The sequence below is a fragment of the Equus przewalskii genome, chromosome X (genome assembly GCF_037783145.1).
Source record: "Equus przewalskii isolate Varuska chromosome X, EquPr2, whole genome shotgun sequence".
NCBI lineage: Eukaryota > Metazoa > Chordata > Mammalia > Perissodactyla > Equidae > Equus > Equus przewalskii.
The window spans coordinates 40,914,291-40,935,535 of record NC_091863.1 but is presented as its reverse complement, the minus strand read 5'-3'; the positions used below and the strand labels follow the sequence as shown (position 1 = coordinate 40,935,535).

The 21,245-nt window shown below is 42.4% G+C and overlaps 1 protein-coding gene across 1 annotated transcript in view; it reads left to right on the top strand.

The window, feature by feature from the left end:
- The first annotated feature begins 7,279 nt into the window (after positions 1-7,279).
- Positions 7,280-21,245, top strand: part of DGKK (diacylglycerol kinase kappa) — a 115,752-nt gene continuing 101,786 nt past the window's right edge. The window contains exon 1 of the mRNA XM_070604380.1: positions 7,280-7,894. Within this exon, the coding sequence (XP_070460481.1) occupies positions 7,280-7,894 (615 nt within the window). The remainder of the gene's footprint in view (positions 7,895-21,245) is intronic.

The following is a 21,245-nucleotide window of genomic DNA, read 5'->3' as shown; positions in this document are numbered from 1 at the left end:
CATATGTGGAAGATTAAAAAAACACAGCAATGAACAAACAAATAGACACAGAGAATAGATTAGTGGTTACCAGAGGGGAAGGGGGGAGGGCAAAAGGGGTAAAAGGGTACACATGTACGGTGACAGATGGCAATTAGACTTTGGGTGGTGAACACAAAGTACTCTTTACAGAAATTGAAATATACTGATGTACACCTGAAATTTATGTAATGTCATAAACCGATGTTAATCCAATTTAAAAAAGTCAATGAAGGAAAGTTGGTGGAAACAAATCTTGAACTTTATTTAGTAAGTTTGTTGATAGTACTGGTGAAATAATTCCAAACTATTTTGGATATGTTATAGGATTAAGCAAATGAGTTAACATATTGACCAAAGTAGCCCTCCAGGCACTTTCTTTCACATCATCCTGTTTTGTTTTCTTCATTACATTTATCATTTTCTAAGACTTTTTTTTAAAAGATTGGCCCTGAGCTAACATCTGTTGCCAATTGTTTTTTTCCTTCTCTCCCAAGCCCCCCAGCACATAGTTATATATTCTAGACATAGGTCCTTCTAGTTCTTCTATGTGGGACGCCGCCTTAGCATGGCGTGATGAACAATGCTAGGTCTGCGCCCAGGATCTGAACCGGAGAAATCCTGGGCCACCAAAGCAGAGCACAAAAACTTAACCACTCAGACACAGGGCCAGCCCCTCTAAAACATTTTCGATGTATATATTTGCTTGTCTGTTTAATATCTGTATTTCCCCAGTACCTATCCCATAAATGATTTTTGAGCAGAGATAATATCTGTCTTGTTTACTAGTGAATCCCCAGCATTCAAACAAGTGCCCTGCACATGCACATAGTAGGTGTTCAATAATTACCTGTGGGTTGAATGAATGAAGCAATCCCAAGAAACCCTGGGTAGAAACAATGGTCAGCCAGCTGCAATTTTGCCCCTAGAGCCAAGTTAAGGCTCTGAGGCCCAATTGGGAAAAGGTCTTATTATTGCAGAGACCTGTGAAGCTGAGAGAGAAAGAGAGGGAACTCATTCTGGCATAGGAAGTATGGTTAAAAACAATAAGATCCACCAGAAATGGCAGTGACCCTAAAGGTTACAACCAGAGGATAGGAACTTAAAGCTAAAAGGTGAATGATGACAGGGAAGTCCTGGAAATGACTTTTTTTTAATACTTTAATCTCCATTCAAGACAAAGTTATGTGACACCTTGTCCTTGCAAGTGGCTTCAATTGTGTAAAGACTCTTCCCTGAAATTTCCTCTTACCACAGAACCAATGAATTGTACATTTTGAGCTAACTCTCAGTAAGGGAGGAGAACTACAGGGGAAGAGAAAAAGGGGAATATAAGAACATGGCAGGTTATTCCTGGGAGGAAAGGAAAGCTACCTTCCTCCCCAACTATTTTCATCACAGCAATTCTGCCTGTCAACTTCTCTTTTTCTTAATTTCCTTTTCCTACCTGTTTCTCCCTCCTCCACAACTCTTCTCCCACTCTACATTGGTATCGGAAAGAAGTGTTTATGGAGAATGGTGGGGTAGTAAATGAATTTTCTGCAGAGACAATTCTTACTAAAATAATCCTTTTTAGTTTTTAGATAAGGACACACACGCACATTCAAACGCTGAGAATGAGTACTGCAGTTGTCTGCCTGCTTCCATTATTGACACCACACCATGTGGGTTCTAAGAATCTTTTCCACTCTCTAAACGCCATCACCTCAAGGATTCTATCAGCCCTCCCCTACCCCTACCTACTCCCACACACACTTGTGACCTGTCACACCAAATTCTACCAACTTCTTTTTCTATGGCATTAGAGCAATCTTTTTTCTCTTATTAATCCAAGCTCAGTTTAGACCCTTGGCAGTTCAGGACTGGATGGCTGTTTCTCATCAGCTTTCCCCCATATCTAAGCCATACTAAGTCAAAGATTTGGTAAAGATCCATTTTTTCTTGTCCTCCTTCAAATTGTCCTCGATCTCTTAATCTGCTTTCAGGTCCACAAACACCCCACTCCTGCCTTCTTAAGATGACATTTCTCTCATCTCTTCCATTCCCCTGGTCATTCATCATCGCTTAGAATTTCAAATTAGGAATTCCATTAGCATGTTGAGTCCATGGAAGCCAAATGACCCATTATGGACTGAATTAAAATGTATAGACAGGTGGTTAAGCAGGTCAGGCCAGCAGCCTTGGCACAAGCCTTGGCAATGCAGACCTGAAACTGGAGGTTACAGTGAAAATCAAGACAAAAATGATTTCACAAATGGCCCTGAATTAACTGGATGCCAGCTCAAGGGGAACAAAGTAGATATGTAGAGGCTTCTAGGACCAAGTACACTGTCAAGTATAATTTTTCTCACTGGTAGGTTTTAACGTGTCATACCTATACTCAAACAACCTTCACTGGCTCCCAATTACCTTTAAAATCAACTTTTCAAATGCTTCACTCTGGCATTCAAAGCCTTTTTACATCTCCCCTTCTTTCTACCACTTACTCTGCTCTAACCTCATTTTTCATTAATCCTTGGTATGGTCCTTCTACCTCAACCAGCCTGGTGTATTCTCACATCCGGGTTTTAATTCTTGCCCCTCTCCTTGCCTGTATTGCCTTTCCACTTCCTTCTTGCTGATCTATATTAACTGCATCATTCAAGACCCACTTCAAGATATGCCCCCTTCCAAGAGACTTTCGCTTATTCATTCACAGTATCACCGATATTTTGTGCTAGAACAGACTTTAAAGCTAGCTAATCAAGTTCAACTTTACCCCCATCCTCAATTTTAAGATGAGAAAACTTGAGGCCCAGACATATTAAATGATTTGTATAAGGTCATGCTGTGAGTTTAGTGGTAGAAACTTAATCTGAAGCCAGATGTCCTGACTCCCTTTGAAATTTCCTTTCCACACCGTCACACTTTGTCCCCACCATCCCACCCCACACACACAAGTACAATGTGTGGTGTCATGATTATAAACTGACATCTGTGGGTGGATTGTTTTTCACCTGTATTTGGCTTATCTCAACCACCAACTTCTAGTAATTATTGAGGGAAGGGATCATGTATAATATTTCTGGCCCCTCTTCTCCTTCCCAAGGGCAACTCAAAGAGCTGCATACACCTCAGACTGGTAGTAAATGCATCTTAGCAGTGGAGTGCTTCACTTCAAGAAAATATAAAAACAAAACCAATGAAACGAGTATGCTCTGGATGGATTATTATATTACATACATATTCAAAAAGGTTCCTCTAAACAGGGACCTCCTATAGTGAGCTCGGTTACAGATCATTAACTACCATCCAGAAAGAGAGACTGAGAGTGGAGAAACCTCAAGGTACAAATGTAAGAATCACCGCTCTTCTTACGGGCTCAAGAAATAAAAGGGTGTTAAGGCAGACTTCCCAGTTCGTGATCTGGAGGATTTACACAGCCGCTGTCTCACAACCTCCAACTCAGTACTACGCTCTCGTGTCCCTCAGCTGGGAGTTAAGTGACACACGTTCTAAATGTCTATTCCACCACTAATTACCTCTGTGACCTAGACATATCACTTAATCTCACTGGACTTGTGTTGTCTCCTCTGTAAAAGGTTAGGGGGCGGGGACGTGGGATGGAAGTCCAGACTTGTTTTGCCTCACACATCTGTGGTGAGGCTCAAGTGAGATATGTGAAAGTACTTTAAAAATCAAAAAGCATTGTATGAATGCAAGATATTAACTTTCTAACTCTCAATCTTGTATCAGTTAAATCCTAGGAGACTAGAGCAAGTGACAGATAACAGGTTTACATGTTAATTCCATTTAAATTAATTCTCTGAATACTTTACCTTCTTCATAAATGTTGTTCTTCATCTCAACTCTTTATTTTATTTAGTAGAGTATTATAAAGGTTGCAATTTTGGCTTTGCACAATCCTGAGGTGGCAGGAGTGTGAGAGATCGGCAGCTGCTAAGACTCAGGAAAACACCTATTTCTTCCTTAAATTGTTCTAAAAGGAAGGGTTTAAGAAAATTGATGCTGTTGGTCAAGGAAAAAAGGGCTTCCCCTCTAGCTCTGCAATGTCACTCTCTCATTCAACAATGAAAAGAATTTTTTTTAAAAAAAGGAGGAATAAAAGCTTTAATTTTGCTACACTTCTCAGGTTCTCTCCTCTGCGTCTCCAGAACTCCTGGCATGCCTAGAATCAAAAGATCTCCATGCTAGCTTGAATGGATTTTATTTTGGGTGGAATCAGGATAAATGCTGCGGGTGGAGTGAGGTAGCACATTGCGTACTCAAAGATATGAGCCCACTGTATGATTAATCCTTCACACCGCCCAATTGGGTAACTTCTATAACATGCTCAAAAGTTCCAGGTTAGGAACCATGTCTGCCCTGAGACACCCAGAACCATGTCCCCTCAAGCCTCTGTGGAGATGGTTGTCCTTCTTATTCTCATGTAGCTCTTGGCTTGTATATCAGTATTGTTCAACTAGAAAAGAGCCTCTTTGGAGATCATCAATCATCTGAAATATCAAATACTGTTAAAAAGCAATGCAGTAAAAAAAGACACCTTAACCCGTAACCTGCAATGAATCATCTATTTAACACACATTTCCCGAATCCTTACTATGGCCTCAGCCCCAGGTTAGGTTTTGAGGAAAATACGCAAGCATCTAAGTAAAGCTTTCTCTGTTAAAAGACCAGCAGACTATGGGGGAGAGGAAGGTGTAGATAAGATACAGCAAATGTGCCTCCTAAGTCAGGCACAAACCAATCCATTCTAACCATTCTCCACCACCCCCCACCCCTGTCCCATGGTCTCATGTAAAGCATTGTATTCGAGGCTGGGCTGAGGAGAGACTAAAAAGAAAAATAAAACCTTGCTACAACATAAGGCAATAAGGCAGGTTGTGATGTGCTGAGAAATTTTTAATTAAATTAACCATAATACAATACAGGCAGTATATCTTTAGTAACCCCCCCAACGAAGCAAAAGCCAGCACAAACAACTATTCTAGCATTCAACCTCAAACTGACCTTGCAGCAAGAGTTTACATCATAAATTTTGGACTCCTTGGGATTAAGTATAGAATTATAGACAAGAGTATCAACGAACACATATAAAGCAATAGCTCCAAGTTGTCCCCTGGTGGCGTCATGCTTGACAACACCTGGCTTATGCCAGATGCCACCTCATCGCTCTCTAAGCCAAGAGGCCAGCCTACTCAGTCACTCCTCTGCCTTCAGCCCTTCTAACAATATGCCAGGGTTTAGTGAAAACAAGATTTAAATGTGAGATATCGGTTCCTTCTAAGGACAGAGTTCACCAAAGTCTGAAAGCCTGAGAAGTCAGCTCCAAGTGTAGGCATACTGGCTGGTCAGATCTGGCATCTGGATGTTTGAGTCCTAAACTTTTAGGGTTAAACGCAGCTTGGCTGCTTGAGTGTGGGACAGGAGAGAGGAGAGAAAGCCCAAGGAGGGTGAAGACCATGAGCCTTTCGTGTGGATTTTACAGGAAGGAGGCCCGCCATCAGTGAGGGACTTGATAGACAGTGCTCAAGTCCCCTGGGCTTCCCCAGCTCCAGAGGTTAGAGATGGTCGCCACACTAGCTTGGTAGCTGCCAAGCAGCGTAATGCTTCTCCAGAAGGGTGGGCTTAGGCTGTGACGCTGCAGTGAGGATCTGGGAAATGCAGATTTCATCAGAGATTCTGGTCTTTGGAGGGAGCTAGGTGAGACTGTCTTCTGCGGTATTATTAACTGCTGGGACGTGGTGTAGGGAACAGAAAAATGCTGTAGGTTCTAGAAAAATCCAGGTGGGTCAGTGTCAGTTGGCAAAAGAAGAGAGATTAGTGGAGGATATGGTCTGGGAGGAGAGGGCGAGAGGAGGGGCTGCCATCCACAACTGCAGCATTATGTCTATCAGAGATAAATTCACTCGTCATATTTCAAATTAGGTTTAGAGGTACTCCTTCCGGCATCCCCCACACAACAGCGGCTTAAAGGGTGGTCTTCTCAATTTTCAATTGCAATTTTGCAGTATATGGGCGTCTAAAGTCTAGGTCTGACTGAGGTGATGGTTTGTATGTATGCGTACGTGACTAATAATCTAGACAGCTTCTAAAGTCTCCCTGTGTGGTGGAAGGGTGCTGCAGCAGGGACCCGCCGTTCTTTCGCAAGAGAATCTTCCAACCCTAACGTCAAAGTGCTTCGGAGGTTTCAAGAGGTGAAAGAGGTGTGGGTGTTGCTGCGAATTTCCCCCAATCCGAGATACACACACATTAACAAGTTCAGTAAAAAGTCCTGCTGATGCCTGTGAAGTCCAGCTAAAGCAAAAGGCAGTCTCCCATGGCAAAGGCGAGCCAGACAGACGGCCGGATCGCTGCGGAGACCAGGGCAGCCTCGGCTTTGTGGCTTTGAAGCGCGCAGCGCAGCCGCCGCTTCCCCAGCACTCTTGCCTTGCGCTTGGGCTATATCTGCATACTGCGGAAAGCCAGGGCTCCAGCCCTCCCTCATCACACACCTTTCTGAGGCACCCCAAACCCTGTACCCAACGGCAAACCGCTCGGATCTGACAAGGCTCAGAAATGCAAAACTGAGAGGGAGGGTAAATTTTACTTCAATCTAAAGGATCACACACACACACACACACACCCCCCCGTGCCGCTTAATTTCTTTTCCCGGGTTAGGAAAAAAAAAAGATTACTTGCCCACAGAGGCTTGGAGATGGGGGCAAGAGGTTGGTCCGAGGCTAGGCTCACCTGCTGCTGAGGTGAGAGAGCAGACACAGGATGGAAGCTGTTATAAGCAGCAGCTCACAGCTGAGTGGTTAGGGGGATTACAAAGACCCTCAAGTTGCCTCAGGCTTTTTTTTTTTTTTCCCTGCATTTGCGTCACTAAAGGGTTAAACGCGGCCAGGCTCCAACCACCCCCCTCAACGCTGCTCCACTCCCCCTCCCCTTTTTGTCTCCCCCCTCCCCTCCCGCGCGTCGTTAGGAGGTCATCAAGCGCTCTGTCCAGTCCGCGTTCGCAAGCCCCTCTGCTTCCCGCCCATCGGGCCCGTGGCTGCTTACGAAGAGGTGTGCGCTCACCGAGGGGCGTGTTCCAGCCCTGAGAGTCGCTGAGCGCCCCCGGGTTAGACCTCAGAGCCGAGCCAGCCATGGAGTGGGGCGGGGGAAAGTTTGGCACCCTGCAAGGGGTTGTCGAACTGGAGTGGGCGGGGCGCCCGAGAATACTTTAGCCCTCCGAGCTCTGGGGCGCAGGCTGCCCGACCTGAGGAGGTGTGCGGCCATGGACCGCGGAGCTGCCGCGGCCCAGGGCACTGCCCCGCCTCAGGATGGAGAGCAGCCCGCGGAGTCTCCAGAGCCGCCGCCGCCGTGGCCGCCGCCGCAGCCACCGCCGCCGCAGGCTCCTCCGCTGCTCCACGCGCCTTCGCCAGAACCCGCACCACAGTTCTGTCCAGAGCCTGCTCCAGAACCCTGTCCGGAGGCGACCCCAAAACCAGCCACAGAACTAGACACAGAACCGATCCCAGAACCAGATACACAACCGGCCCCAGCGCCAAGCCCAGAACCAGCCACAGAATTAAACACAAAACTGATCTCAGAACCAGCCAAGAAACCGGCCCCAGAACCAGCTCCGGAACCAGCCACAGAACCGGCCCCAGAACCAGCCACAAAACCGGCCTCAGAGCCGACCCCAGTACCAGCCATAGAACCGGCCCCTGAGCCGGCCCCAGAACCAGCCACAGAACCAGCCACGGAGTCCTGCCGTGAGCCGGCTCCAGAGTCCTGTCCGGAGCCGAGTCCAGCACCAGGTCTATTGCAACGTCCGGTGGTCGCTCCAGAGAGGAGTCTGGGAACCTCGTCATCGCCCCGAACGCCGGTGCTGTTGTCCAGCATAAAGGTAAAAAGACACCCTGGGGCAGAGGGGAGAAAAGCAAGGCGAAGCCGGATGGCTATCAAGCTCGCGGGACTCTGGGTACCTTTAGCATCCCATTTGGCAGCCACTGACTGGCAAAGATGCTCAGAAAGATGCGGGCATGAGGGAGCCTGGGGGAGTGGGAAGCAGTTGGGAGGCGGGAAGCAACATGTGGAAGCGAGAGTGGGCTGTTTGGGGCTAGAAAGAGGGGTGACAGCACCAGGTGGGAGTCGGAGCACTTTTCCCCGTGGGGGGAAGTGACAGTGCGGTGAGCGCCTGTATCTTGAAAAAGAGGAGGAAGATGCCCCCAGGGAGTGCAACAGACCTAGAGAGGTGTTTGGGACTGGCTCGGGGTACACAGGGATGGGATTGAGTGGGGCCGGTGGGACACACCTCAGCCACGGTCACTGCCGCAGAGGCCCAAGCTGCGGAGCCGCCGCTGTCTGCTTGGCCCCCTCCCTGCCACTGGGGAGGGGGTCCTCAGCTGAGGCGTGACTGGCGGCGCTCCAGGGGGGTGTCCGGCTCCTCTGCCAGTTGCTGGGCGCTGACACTCCGGGTGGGGATGAGGGGATGGGCGGCGCCCACGCGCACTGCAGGGGAAGGGCAGGGTTCACCGAGGAGGAGGGGGAGAGCATGCGTGTGTCGAAGCCACCATTCCATCCATCTGCAGGATTTCCCGGCAGGTAGGTGCAAACACAGTGATGGGCCGCGTCACAAGCGGGCGACTGGCATTCCGCACCGGGGCCAGTTGGAAAGGTACGGGAGTCCTGGTTTAGAGAAACGAAAACAGGAGTTGGCATTTGAGAGAGTGTGAATGGGAACTCTCATCTCTTCCAGTCTTCAGAGATGGCTTCGTAAACCGTTGCACTTAGCAGGGAGAAGACAGTGGAGGATTCTCAGGCACCCTCCCAGGAGGGAGAGGGGAGGAAGAAGGTTTTGGTGTTTGCCTTGGACCCCTGAAACCCCATCCGTTCCTCAGCAAGTGTCTGTCTTTCTTGCTTTCTCTGTGCTCCCCCTACTCTTCCTTTCCCGTAAACTTTGTTGTACGAGACTATGAAAATCATCATGATGCATACATACACCTGTATTTAGCTTCCCCTGCAGGAAAAACAAAACAAAACAGATAGAAACAAACAAATATTACACTACACCAACAATGCCTGTCCATCCTGCTGCCTGGTAGGGTGTAGGGACATTCTGGAATCCTTCTGCTGTGGACCACACACTTGTAGAATGTAAAGGGGAGGGAGCAGAGGTTGGCATCGCAAAATAGAAATGGAAGCGCTGGTTGCTTCCTGAGTTATGCGCAGGGAGGCTTGCGTTTGCAAAATAACTGCAATGATAAACAACTGAAAAAGAGGAAAGCTAAGGCGAAAAGTTTCACAGGGAAAAAAAGTGCAGAGGTTTAAAAATAAATAAAATAGGGCAGTCTGAGACTAACACAATTTTTTTAAATCCAACAACCCCGCTCTCACCAGGGGGTGGATCTCTCCCCTTCCTGCAATGGCCCTTCCCTGCAGTGATCTCAAGAAAAGAAAGGGCAGGGCAGCTAGACATGGGAGGTTACCCTAACCCTAACGGGGTGCTTGCTCTTGTCTTTTTGGAAAAGTTTGCATGACGCAGGTGGGAGGGAGGCCAGCAAGGACCACCTGAACTGTGGCCTTCTTAAGTGAGATTTCAGGAACATGGCTGACGAACTGACACTTGAAAACTTAAGTACCAAGATGGCCAGCAACTACATGGCCCCTTTGGCCTCTGGAAGACTGACTGGAGTCCAGGAGGTCCTAAGGTGAGCCCTGTGACAGTGGGAAAGCATCTCCCACCAGCTTGATAGGAAAACGTCTGTTTCCAGACAGATAAGGAGGATAAAGGTAAAGGGAATCAGGTTAGCTTCTTCTACGTAGTGCCCACTCAGATGTGCTGACCAACTGACCCACAGACACTTGACAGTCCTGGCAGGGGACCAGGACCCCCAGGGGTTTGACTGCTCTTGGTAGAGCTGGTCATTTGCTCAGTCAGTTATCTTGTAGAATGGGGTTAAGAACCCTGACCATCCTTTAAGAGGGCCACGTAGATGAACCTGTCAGTGGCTCTAGAGGATTTTGAAGAATGCAAAGCATCTGGGTAAATGTTCAGATTGCTGGAAGCCTAACCCTTCTCCAACACTCTATGTGTTGCTATGCAATTGCTCTCTGGTGCATACGGGAACATCTGATCTTCAGTGATAGGACCCTTCTCTGCTGCATCCTCCTCAGGCAAACAGCACCTGCTACCAGCTGACTTCCATCTTAAAATTCAAGGCAAACAGGTTGCCATCTTAGCTGGGGTGGCATTGTTCTCAGACACTGCCTCCTGGAGGCAAGCTTGGGAAAAAACATGTATATACACACACAATTTCAGAGATCAAAACAAAACACAGCTCTCATCGTATGATGAAATCCTACATGTCAGGGCACAGTCAGTACCAGTAGCTTGAAACTAGCCTGATAAGTCAAAGGATGAAATGAGCAAAACCAAGTGTTTGGATGTGACTACAGGTTTCTCCCAGATAACTTTGCTAACTGGTGTTGCAGCATAAAAACCAATGTCTTCCGCTGTGTAGTCTGCTCTCTTTTGGGGTTTCAGAACCTGCTGGTTGCAAATCTATGCCAACCATGAGGGTAGAGACTGAGAAAACGGGGCTCACATTTTCTTTCTGAATAGATACCAGGATAAGATAGTCTGTGAACCAAATCTGTCTATTTCTTTCCTTTCTAAAATGTTTTCATTTCCAGGAAATGAGTGGTGGTCTCCCACCTGGTGGCAGCAAGCGTAAGTAAGGATGTGTGAATTGGTTCTTTAACAATGCTATAACTCTCTTGGGGGAAATGGGGCTTAAATGAAGTGGACCATATATGTTTCTCTCCTCTCAACTAAGGTTGGAAAAATAAGAGTTTATATTTTTATTCATTGAGTTTGACCAGCTATGAAATTATAATCACACCATACAGGTGATTGATGACAATCTGAGAAGAAATACACTTTTGTGGCTTTTATTTCTGCAATGGGGAAGCATATGTATATACCTCCTAATAACGATCAGCAGTTACTATTACACCACAAAGCCTAACACAACAGTTTCCTGGTTTGGTTTTTTTTTTTTTTTTTTTTTTGCACATTTTCTTGCAAAGTATCGAGCATTTGCTTAAATGATATCTGATAATTCTTGCCTGAATACTTTATCCTATTACCTATTTCTGAGCTCCTCAAAAATAGATACTGTCTCTCTTCCCGACTTGTACTTAACACAATTCAGCCCTCCCTATTTTTGCTCAATAAACACTTGTTCAAGCTTGAAATCTGCCCATTCCATTTCCAGCAACACTGTAGAGACTGCTGCTGTGCATGAATAAAAATATGTTCTCATTGGTTTCAGAGTGAGGAGTAAATGCTTATTTAAATAGCCTGGAATATGTAGCGCTTAAGGAAATACAGTCCATCTTTCCATTTTCAGAATGGATGTTGGAACCATAATTAAGAAGCAAATTACTAACAATCAAAAAAAAAAAAAAAAGGTTTAGAAAGTGTCCTTATCCCCTGCAGTCCCGGCAGCAGCAGACTAATGATGATCTTGTTGCTTTCAGGGGTAATAAATTTTTATCCTAAGTGAATAGAATATCTGCAGTGACTGTAAACAGCTTCAGAATTGTGGATTCAAGTGTTTAACCTGTTGAAGGTCAGGATGAAATTACTTTCTTTCCTCTTAGGTTCTTTCCCCGCTTCTTGCCGGGTTTTGATAATACCATCTGATTTATTTGTTATATTCTGAGAGCTCCTGAGCATTTGCTGCAGGATGTTCTAGAAAAGATAATGAGATATTTGGTCAGTGGTCTTTCTTTTCTGAGAATACAATTCTTATGTGTTTATTAAAATCTCAGACTGGGGCTTCTGCAGATCTTTAGCCCAAAAGGAAAGGCTGAGCCATTACCCAAAGTGCTTCCAAGGAAAGGGGGAAAATCCACAGAGGCCAGGAAACCATTCAGGGGCATCATAATAAGGATTATATAATTCCTTTCACTAGTCTGTCACATTACAGTTTACAGAATACTTTCCTCTGCATTGTTAACTCTTTTATTCTCCTGAAGAAGGCAGCAGAATGGGAGAGGGCAAAAATAAAACTTGACACCTAATAGGATACAACTAGTTATCTATTATAATTTTTAAAAATATCCAACATACGGCTTTCTGTGATACATAAGATCCTAATTTGTCTAAGAACAATCTTTAAGCTGACATTCCATCAGCCCTGACTTTTCCCAAAGCATCTGATGCTCCCAGAGGGGCCATCATAGAATAGGAGCCTGGGAAGGAAGGAGAAGAGGAAGAAGACCTTGAACCTATCTCTCCCAAAGAAGACCTTTTGTGGGGGGAAAAATAAAATAAAGAAAAAATTCTGCTAGGAATGACGTGCCCAGATTTTCCAAGGCCCATCAACTGTAATTCCCTCAGTGGACAAAAAATAATTTTAAGGATTAAAGAAAGCAAGCATTCATTCCTAAATGGAGATGCGCCACCTTCACCAAAGCAAACAGACCTTATTCTCAAAATAGAAAAACAAGATCAAAATTTTAAAAAAGGAAAGGGGCAGTGACCCCAGATAGTGAAACTTATCCCTCCCCTGAAAATTACTTTAAGAAAAAGAAGAAATTCTAAGGGGAGGTGCTCCTCGCCCTCACCAAAGCCCATGAAACTTATATCCCCAAGAGGAAAATTAAAATGAGAAGAAAGAGAAATCATCTCAAGATGAACAATATTTCTAACCTTAAAAAAATACACAAAATTTATAAACTTTATTTGCACCTCATGGCCCATGCCCAATCTCTTGCAAAAATTATGGGGACAAAAATAAATCTTCCAAAGGAGGGTTCCACCAGTCTCGCCAAAGCTCCCTAACATTATTTCTTCCAATTATATGAACTGTCCAGAATAGAGGAATTCTTAGAGACAGAAAGTAGATTAGTGGTTGCCAGGGGCTGGGGGGTTGGGGGCTGGAGAAGTGTAGGTGACAGCTAAAGGGTACAGGGTTTCTTGGGGCATGATAAAAATGTTCTGAAATTAGATAGTGGTAATGGGTGCACAACCTTGTGAATACACTGAAAAACACTGATTCGTACACTCAAAAATGGTGAATTTTATGGTATGTGAATTACATCTCAATTTAAAAAAATAAGTAAAAGAAAGTGATCGTTACTCCAACTTCAAGATAATGAACTTACTACCTTCCCACAAGTAAACAAATGAACAAATGAATAAATAAGGAAGAAAAGAAATTTAAAAAAGGAACTAAAAGAAAGGGAGATCCTTTTAAGGGTAGGACCTCCAATCTCACCAAGGAAAATAACCTTTATTCACCCTTCAACTTTTTCCCTTTTGAGAAAAACAAACAAAAAAGGAAATCTTTTTAACGGCAGATACTTTCAAAATCATCAAAGTCAATGAAACTTACTAATCCCTCCACCCCAGTTACAGACAAATATTTTAACTAAAAGAAAGAAATATTCCAGGACAGGGTCCCTGATCTTTCCAAATCTCCTGAATTTTTCATTCCCAGGCAAAGAAAAAAGGAAATAAATCTGCTCCAAGGGGAGATGCCCCATCCTCACCAAAGCACACGAACCTTATTCTCAAAATAGAATTTTTAAAGATTTAATAGAAAATTAATGATGGGAAGGCGTGTATGTTGGTGGAGGGGATCCTCTCAGCAAGAAGTGCTTCAGCCTTGAAAAGACACATGAACTCTTCTGTCAAAATACAACAAAAACAAAGGCAAATATTTTTTTAAGGAAGAAAAACTAAAATGAAATCCTTCTAATGGGAGGTGACCCGAATTCATGCAAACTCAAAAGCTGTATTCTCAATATAGGAAATTTAAAAATTGGAAAGATAAATAGAAAAAGTAGGAAAGAAACAGAAACAAAACCAAGAAAGTCCTCTTGAGGAAAGATATCTCCAGCCTCAACAAAGCCCGTTTTTTCTCAAAACAAGTAAATACATTAAAAATTGAGGGGGAAGAAGGAAGAAAACGAATAAAAGAGAAACCTCCTTTTTAGGGAAGGAAGATGCCCCCAAACTCACCAAAGTTCCTGGACATTCAAAAAGAAGGAAAGAGAGAGGGAGAGAAGGAGGAGGAGGGGCAAGAGGAGTAAGATGTGGAGGGAGAGCGAGGGAGGAAGGGAAGGGGGTAGAGAGGGAGGGAGGAAGAGAGGAAGAAAAATATAAGGGATAATTAATTAGGAATAAATTCTCCTCAGGGAAGGTGCAGCAATTCCTTATTGAAGACAATGCATATTATTCCTGATAATCAACCCACTCCACCCACTACAAAAAGGAGAAAAACCCACAAAATCTCTTTCTAAAGCTTCTTCAAGGGAAGCTGCACCCAATCTCACCCAAACCCAGGGACTTTATTTATCTTCCAGCCTTCAAGTATTTCTTTTTTTTAATAAAAGGAAAGGAAAAGAAAATCTTTCAAGCAAAGATGCTCCCAATCTTATTTCTTCCAAATAAATTATTTATTCTAAAGAAAAAGAAAGAAAGAGAAATCCTCCTGAGGAGGGCTCCCCAACCTCGTTAAAACCAGTGGCCCTTATAACTCCTCTCCACAAAACCTAGTTTTTTAAAAAAGGAAATCCTTCAAACCCAAAGAGAGGCGTTCCCCCAACCCCATCAAAACCAAGGAATCTTTTTCCCCAGAGATTTCTTTAAAGAAAAATCCTTCCGTCATAAGAGGCACCTTCAACTTCACTAAAATCAATAGACCTTATTCCTCTCCACATCCAAAAGGAAAAAAAAAGAATTTTAAGAGGAAAAAAAGAGAAATCCCCCTAACCTAACGCAAGTTGGCCATAATCTCACCAAAACCACTGAACTTTATTCTCCTAAAGATATATTTTTAAAGAGCAAAAAAGAGAGAGAAAAGCCTGTCTTTTAAGAAAAAGTACCCTTTCCACCCACCCGACTCTAAAGACTAGAAAATATTATACAAAGAAAAGGTAATATCATTCTAGTGCAGTGTCAGTGAACCTTAAATTCAGCACCTGAGGCTGAAGGGTAGTAAATGTTTAATCCCAGGCTGGCTTCCCTCTGCCCCCCAGCCCATTTGTGGTTACCTTCCCCCTCAGTCGGTCAGGCTGTGCACTCAGGAAAGGCAAACCCTGTCCATAGAAAACAGAATTAGGAAGGCAAACCTTCTGGGGGAAAAGTTATATACATCTTTTCCAAACCAAATAGAAATGATTTGGAGATTAGCTGCATCATTGCTCCCCTCTAATACTATAGAAACTCAAGAGTTGATGATAAACTCTAAAGCAGTGACACTCTTAGAATTAATTTCCAAATTAGCCACACACTCCTACCTAGCAGAGAAGGACTCTTAGCCAATCCAATAATGGGGTTCTTACAGTGGTTGTCTTATGTGCTCTCTTAAATGTCTGTTCTCAGAAACAGATAAAGGGCTTGATTTTTACAAATTCATAAAATTTGCAAGTCAGATTTATAAGGAGAGAATAAGACTCAATTAATGTTTTCCAGATTTTTAAATTCATTTACGTATTTACAAATTAAATTGAGTACCTGCTCTATGCCCCATGTGTTCAGCACTGAGGATTCCATGGTGGGCAAAATCACATAGATGAGACTTCCTCTAAGTAACGCTGGTAAATGAGAGACCCAGTTACCAAAACACATACACAGGGGGTGATTATTTGTTTACCAGATGCTTTACTGAGGCATTCACTTAAGTAGTCAATTCTCTCAGCATACTTCTTAAACAAAACTTTAATAAAATAAAGGCATATATGTTAATTTCAGAGAATGTAGAAAATCAAGAAAGCTTTCAAAAAGTAAATAAAAATTATATAGCACCCCACCACTCAAGAGATAATTACTGTTAATATTTTAATCTATTTTTTCGTTTATTTTCTCTGAGTATATGCTTATATGTGCTTATAGTCTCCAATAGTAAGGCTTTAGAGAATGTGCTGTTGTGTCACAGGCTTCCCCCTGCCCCAGTTACCTCCCCCACTTAATGGTCTGATCATGTGTACTGTTCTACGTTGTATTTAAGAAACACTTGTTAATTTTAGCTTAAAGTTTAGTCAAACGCTTTTATGATCTGATTGATAAACATGTGCTTGAAATAGAACTGTTCAGGGAGGTATTTGCAGCATAAAGCAATGAGAGTATACATTTTATGTAGACACAATAATTGTGTCTACAAAAACAAATGTTCCATATACAAACGGCAGTCTGATCTCGCCTTTACTAACTGCAGTTCTTGGACGTCATCCGGATCTCATTTGTCTAGCTAGCTTTTGTGACTTGGGCTTGGAGAAGGAGACCCAGAATAAAATCCACCTTCTTCCCACTGTTAAATTCCCAAAAGGAAAATCTCAATTTCTGAGATTCTTCACTTTAACCGCATGCAAAAATGTACTGATGGATTTGTCTCTTTAACACAAAGTTACCAAATCATGCTCATCTAGGTACCTCCTACCCAGAAGAGAAATACGTATGTGTAAGGACATTATCAACAATTATAAGGAGATAGATGATCCAATTCATCCAGCTTTCATTAATCAAATGTGGTAGAAAATTGAGAGAGTTAATAAACTGTATATAATCCAACTAAGGTTGAATTAGTAATTTGAAAGGCAAGTGTAATGCAGTATTGAGTAAGATCAGAATCTTCAGCCTTGTTTGTAGCACTTAGAGATTTTCATCTTCCAAAGCATTATAGGCATTTGCTGTTTAAACCTTTTGCTTTAAAGAGCCTATAAAGAGATATTAGCCCCTGAGGACAGGGATCCCCACCCCCTTGTTTCCGTCATAGCACAGGGTGAGGCACATGATACTGTGGGATGCCGAGATATATGTGTGATGCTCCTAGCCAGAGCTTTGCAAAGTCCTTCTGAAACAAGAGGCAATGGACATGGGGACTGAGCCTGGCCCTTGCCTCCAGCAATAGGAGGGGAATGGAAGCAGTGCTTGCAGGGCTCAACTAAGAACATTCAGAATCCCGTATGTTCACTCATTTGCCTTCTCCTACAGCTAATGCCTCTACTTGTTCTCTTCTGGGATTTCACAGCTTGAGGCTGAAAATGAAAGGCACTCGCTGAGTAAAATTTGTTAATCTCCTTGGCTATTAGTAGAGATAATTGAAACCAGGAAAGTTTTCATTAACCCCGGGCTCTGTCAATTGAGTCCCTACTCTCCTGAAGCCAGCTCCAGCATCACAGCATCATCCTCTGAACCCCAACTCTAACAGTAGTCTTTGCGTCCCATTTTAGAATTACCTTAATTGCTGATCTTCCCTTAATAAGTGTCATTTGCATTTATTATGTACCTTTTTTAAAATTTTTAATTTTTTTTAGCTTTCAGATGTACATCGTAATATATTTCGAATTCTGAGTAGATTACATCATGTTCACCACCCAAAAACTAATTATAGTCCATCCCCTCACATGTGAGCCTAATCACCCCTTTTGCCCTCCCCCCTTTCCCTATGGTAACCACCAGTCCAATCTCCATTGCTATGTGTTTGTTTGTCATTGTTTTTATCTTCTACTTATGAGAGAGCATATTATTTCATGGCTGATTTACATCACTGTACATGTTCCTTACAGTCTAAAAGGAAAATGCGATGTAGCTTTATTAAAACAGCTAAGCATAAACAGTAAAGAAGAAAGTAAATAAGGCTACAGAACAAGATTATTGATTTCAGAAAATTAACAAATTGGTGCCCTTCTCACTAACTTCAATTAATGCTTACTCTGACAATTTCCCTCCTGCCAGGCTTGAGCAGAACATAACTTTTCTCTTACCCAGAAGTTGGATATCGCTGTTGCTTTCTCACTTCATCACCTTACTCTGCTTGACTGTTAAGACTAATTAAAATAATCATTTTGGCATTGCTACACTCTCCTTTGCTTTAATTTACTCAACTTGGTGACAAAATCTCCAGGGCATTTGGTTTCACATGGAATCAAAGCACCCATTTAGTAGCTCTCTTCATGGTTTTCTCATTATATTGCTTCTCAGTGGAGAGTCCTCTTTCTAGAAATTCCTGGAAAAGCATTACTTTGCCTTTCCATCGTCCCTCATCAGCACTAAACTTTTTAAGAGTTCCTCCATCTTTTCTTCTAATGGTGGAAAACAAAGATAGACATTCTCAGGCAGCTTGAACATTTTTTTTTCCGGTTTGTTTGTATTCAGTATAGTATGGCATCATTGTGAACTACACATAATATAAACATATCTGCTAATTAGTTCATTAAGTGTTCAATAATTAGATAATTGGTGTTTTAAATGCTTTACAATGTAATACATATTTGGAGAATTGTCACATGGGTATTTTAGACTGTTTTAGTGATATTTGAAGAAATTGGTTGGCGTTTTTAAGATGGAATGGGAATGCATTATTACTTTTCCAATTTAGAATAATGGAATAAAGTTTTCTGCTATCCAAAAATCACTATCCAACAAGTCTTCAGGGCTGGATTAGATTCAGTTATCAGGGACTGCCTGATAGCAAATTTGCTTCGACATTAGAAATTTAGGGGAAATAAATGAAGAAGTTGTTTGAGGCAAGTGGGAATGATATATCCTTCTCAAACCTAGAGAAAACCAGAGTTAAATTAAGCAGTGACAGTGAAAAGTATCAAGTAAAAGTGAGAATATGCTTGCATTGGGCAGGTGAGGCGAGGGCCTACAGATAGAAGAGTGAGGCCCTAGTATATGGAGTTAGAAAAAAGACCACTTTGATAGAATCAAAGAGTACAGATTGAAATATTGTGGAAAATAAAGTAGATGAAGAAAGTCCTATCGAAACTTCGAAGGCAACTGACAAAATTGTGTATGTTATCCGACTGATGAGGTGCAACCATTGGATAAAGCAGAGGGTTGGCTGATGGGGCATATAATTAAAAACTAACTTTCAATTTATTTGTATGCCAAATTCCAAATTAAACTATTAAAGCTAAAAATGAAAGAAATAATTACATTATCTAGTGTCCTTTTTCTACTGTTTTAGGCCTTCTTCGACCCACATTCCACTTTTGTAAGAGTCCAGTCTGCTTTCTCTATGATGTTTTTCCTATTTCCTATCACAGGGTTTTCTACAGCAAAAGTAAGAAACTATGATGGGAATCCAGTGAAACCTTTTATCTTCAGTATTGTAGACCCATAGAATGTCCTGAAAAGGTCCTTTGGGGATCAGCTAGTCCAGTGTTTCTAAAACCCTTTTAGCAGTAGAATCTTTTTATGTTTTTCTTAATGAAGTCTTAAACAAAAGCCCAATATTTAACATAAATGCAAGAAATATTTCATTAGTCTTCTGTGCTAAAATGGGTTTGTAACTGATGTACCTTCCCAATTGTTTATTTTAAGCTAATAGGAAAGTGAGTTTGCACTCCCTGTTTATTATTTGCTTCTCAGCAAGGATGTTGGTGATACAGGAACACATTGGATGGTAAAACAAAAAGCAAGTCGTAGTTTAAAATTTGGCCTAAAATATTCCAGAAAGTAGATAATACTCTCCTGGAAACATGGCCATTCTAGAGAGTTCTTCTCTCCCTCCTCCTCACCCCAGGAATATGTTACAACTATCTCATAAAGTGGGTTGTCATAATGTGCACTGTCTTTGCTTGTAGGAACATTTTTATTATTGGGTATTGTGTTCCTGACTAACACCATACAAAGTAAAGTGTAGATATTTCTAAAAATATGTAGTAAAAGCTAATATATAACTGTAAGCCTCTGTAATAATTTAAAACAGCAAAATTGTTCCAAGACCTATAAAATGGGCATAAATGTACCATACATATAGATTTTGTAAGGGGCCCCAGTGTACTATAAAGTGTACATGCGGCACATAAAGGAGCCAGTTCTACATAAATTTATTCTATTGTTATTATTTGTTGAGAATTTGCACTCTGCCTGCATCCAGAAAGGATATGAAGTATCCTGCAAAATTAAACACATAGAAAACAGAACAATTAAGCACAAATAAAAACAGAACAAAACCAATTCAAAGCAGTGGTGAATGAGACTTTAAACTAATATATGCTTATTATAATAAACTAATATATGCCACTTACACATTTAATTAGCAGTGCTTTTGTTTGCTGCGTTGGGTGGTTGAAGAACTTTGGGGAATGATTTGAATGCCTCAGGCCTCTGAAAGTTGGTATCCGAGGAAGTTTGAGCTGACGTCTCATTTTCAGGCAATACATCTTCCTACAGGAAGCTGCAGCAACTGCGAAATGAGGAACTAAAGGTTGCCAAGATTGTGGTATAGGTGTTAATTAGCTGTCCTAGAAGGCTACAGACTTGGGTTATTTTGGTGTGCCTGCATTTTTCTAATATTCTAATGCATGTGTCTGTGAGGCATACAAGTATGGAACTTTCTCAAATGAAATATTATTTCAATTAAAATTTATTTCTCAAATAAATGCAAATGGTATCTTGTAGCCAGGGGTTCAAGAGTTTGGACTCTTTCTTAGATTGGGTGTTACTTCAAGTCGGTTCTAGTCATGATACCACTTTACATAGCTGTGCAATCTGGGGTAAATTGCTTAATCTTTCTGTGACTTGGCTTTTGTGTCTCTTAGATGAAGCCAATAACGTGCTGCTGACTCAGATCAGCAGTCTCCTCCAGCAAGTCTTCACTGGTATCCTATCTGGGCTAGGTGGCCTTCCTCTGGGCTCCCATAGCACCCTATACACACCTGTGCTTCTCATTTGCCATACACACTGAGATTGTCAGCTTGCGTATCACATTAGGGCTATAAGGATAAAGCTCATAGGGCCTAATATACTGCCTGCCACTCAATAAATGGTGGCTGAACTACTTTATAAAAATATCATAGCGGCCGGCTCCGTGGCCGAGTGGTTAAGTTCGCGTGCTCCGCTGCGGCAGCCCAGGGTTCGGATCCTGGGCGCGGACATGGCACTGCTCGTCAGGCTACGTTGGGGCGGGGTCCCACATCCCACAACTAGAAAGACCTGCAACTAAGATATACAACTGTGTACAGCGGGGGTTTGGGGAGATAAAGCAGAAAAAAAAAAAAAGATTGGCAACAGTTGTTAGCCCAGTTGCCAATCTTTAAAAAAATAAAATAAAATAAAATAAATCATAAAGGCTGAACGAGAAATTGAGTTAAAACTTATTTTAAAAATAAGAAATATGCAAATGATAACTCATTTTGGTATCATCTGTATCTGTGCAGTGATATTTGCTGTCATCACTTTCCATCTTTAGGTATGCAGATAAGTTTTAATATATTCACCCCTCAAAAAT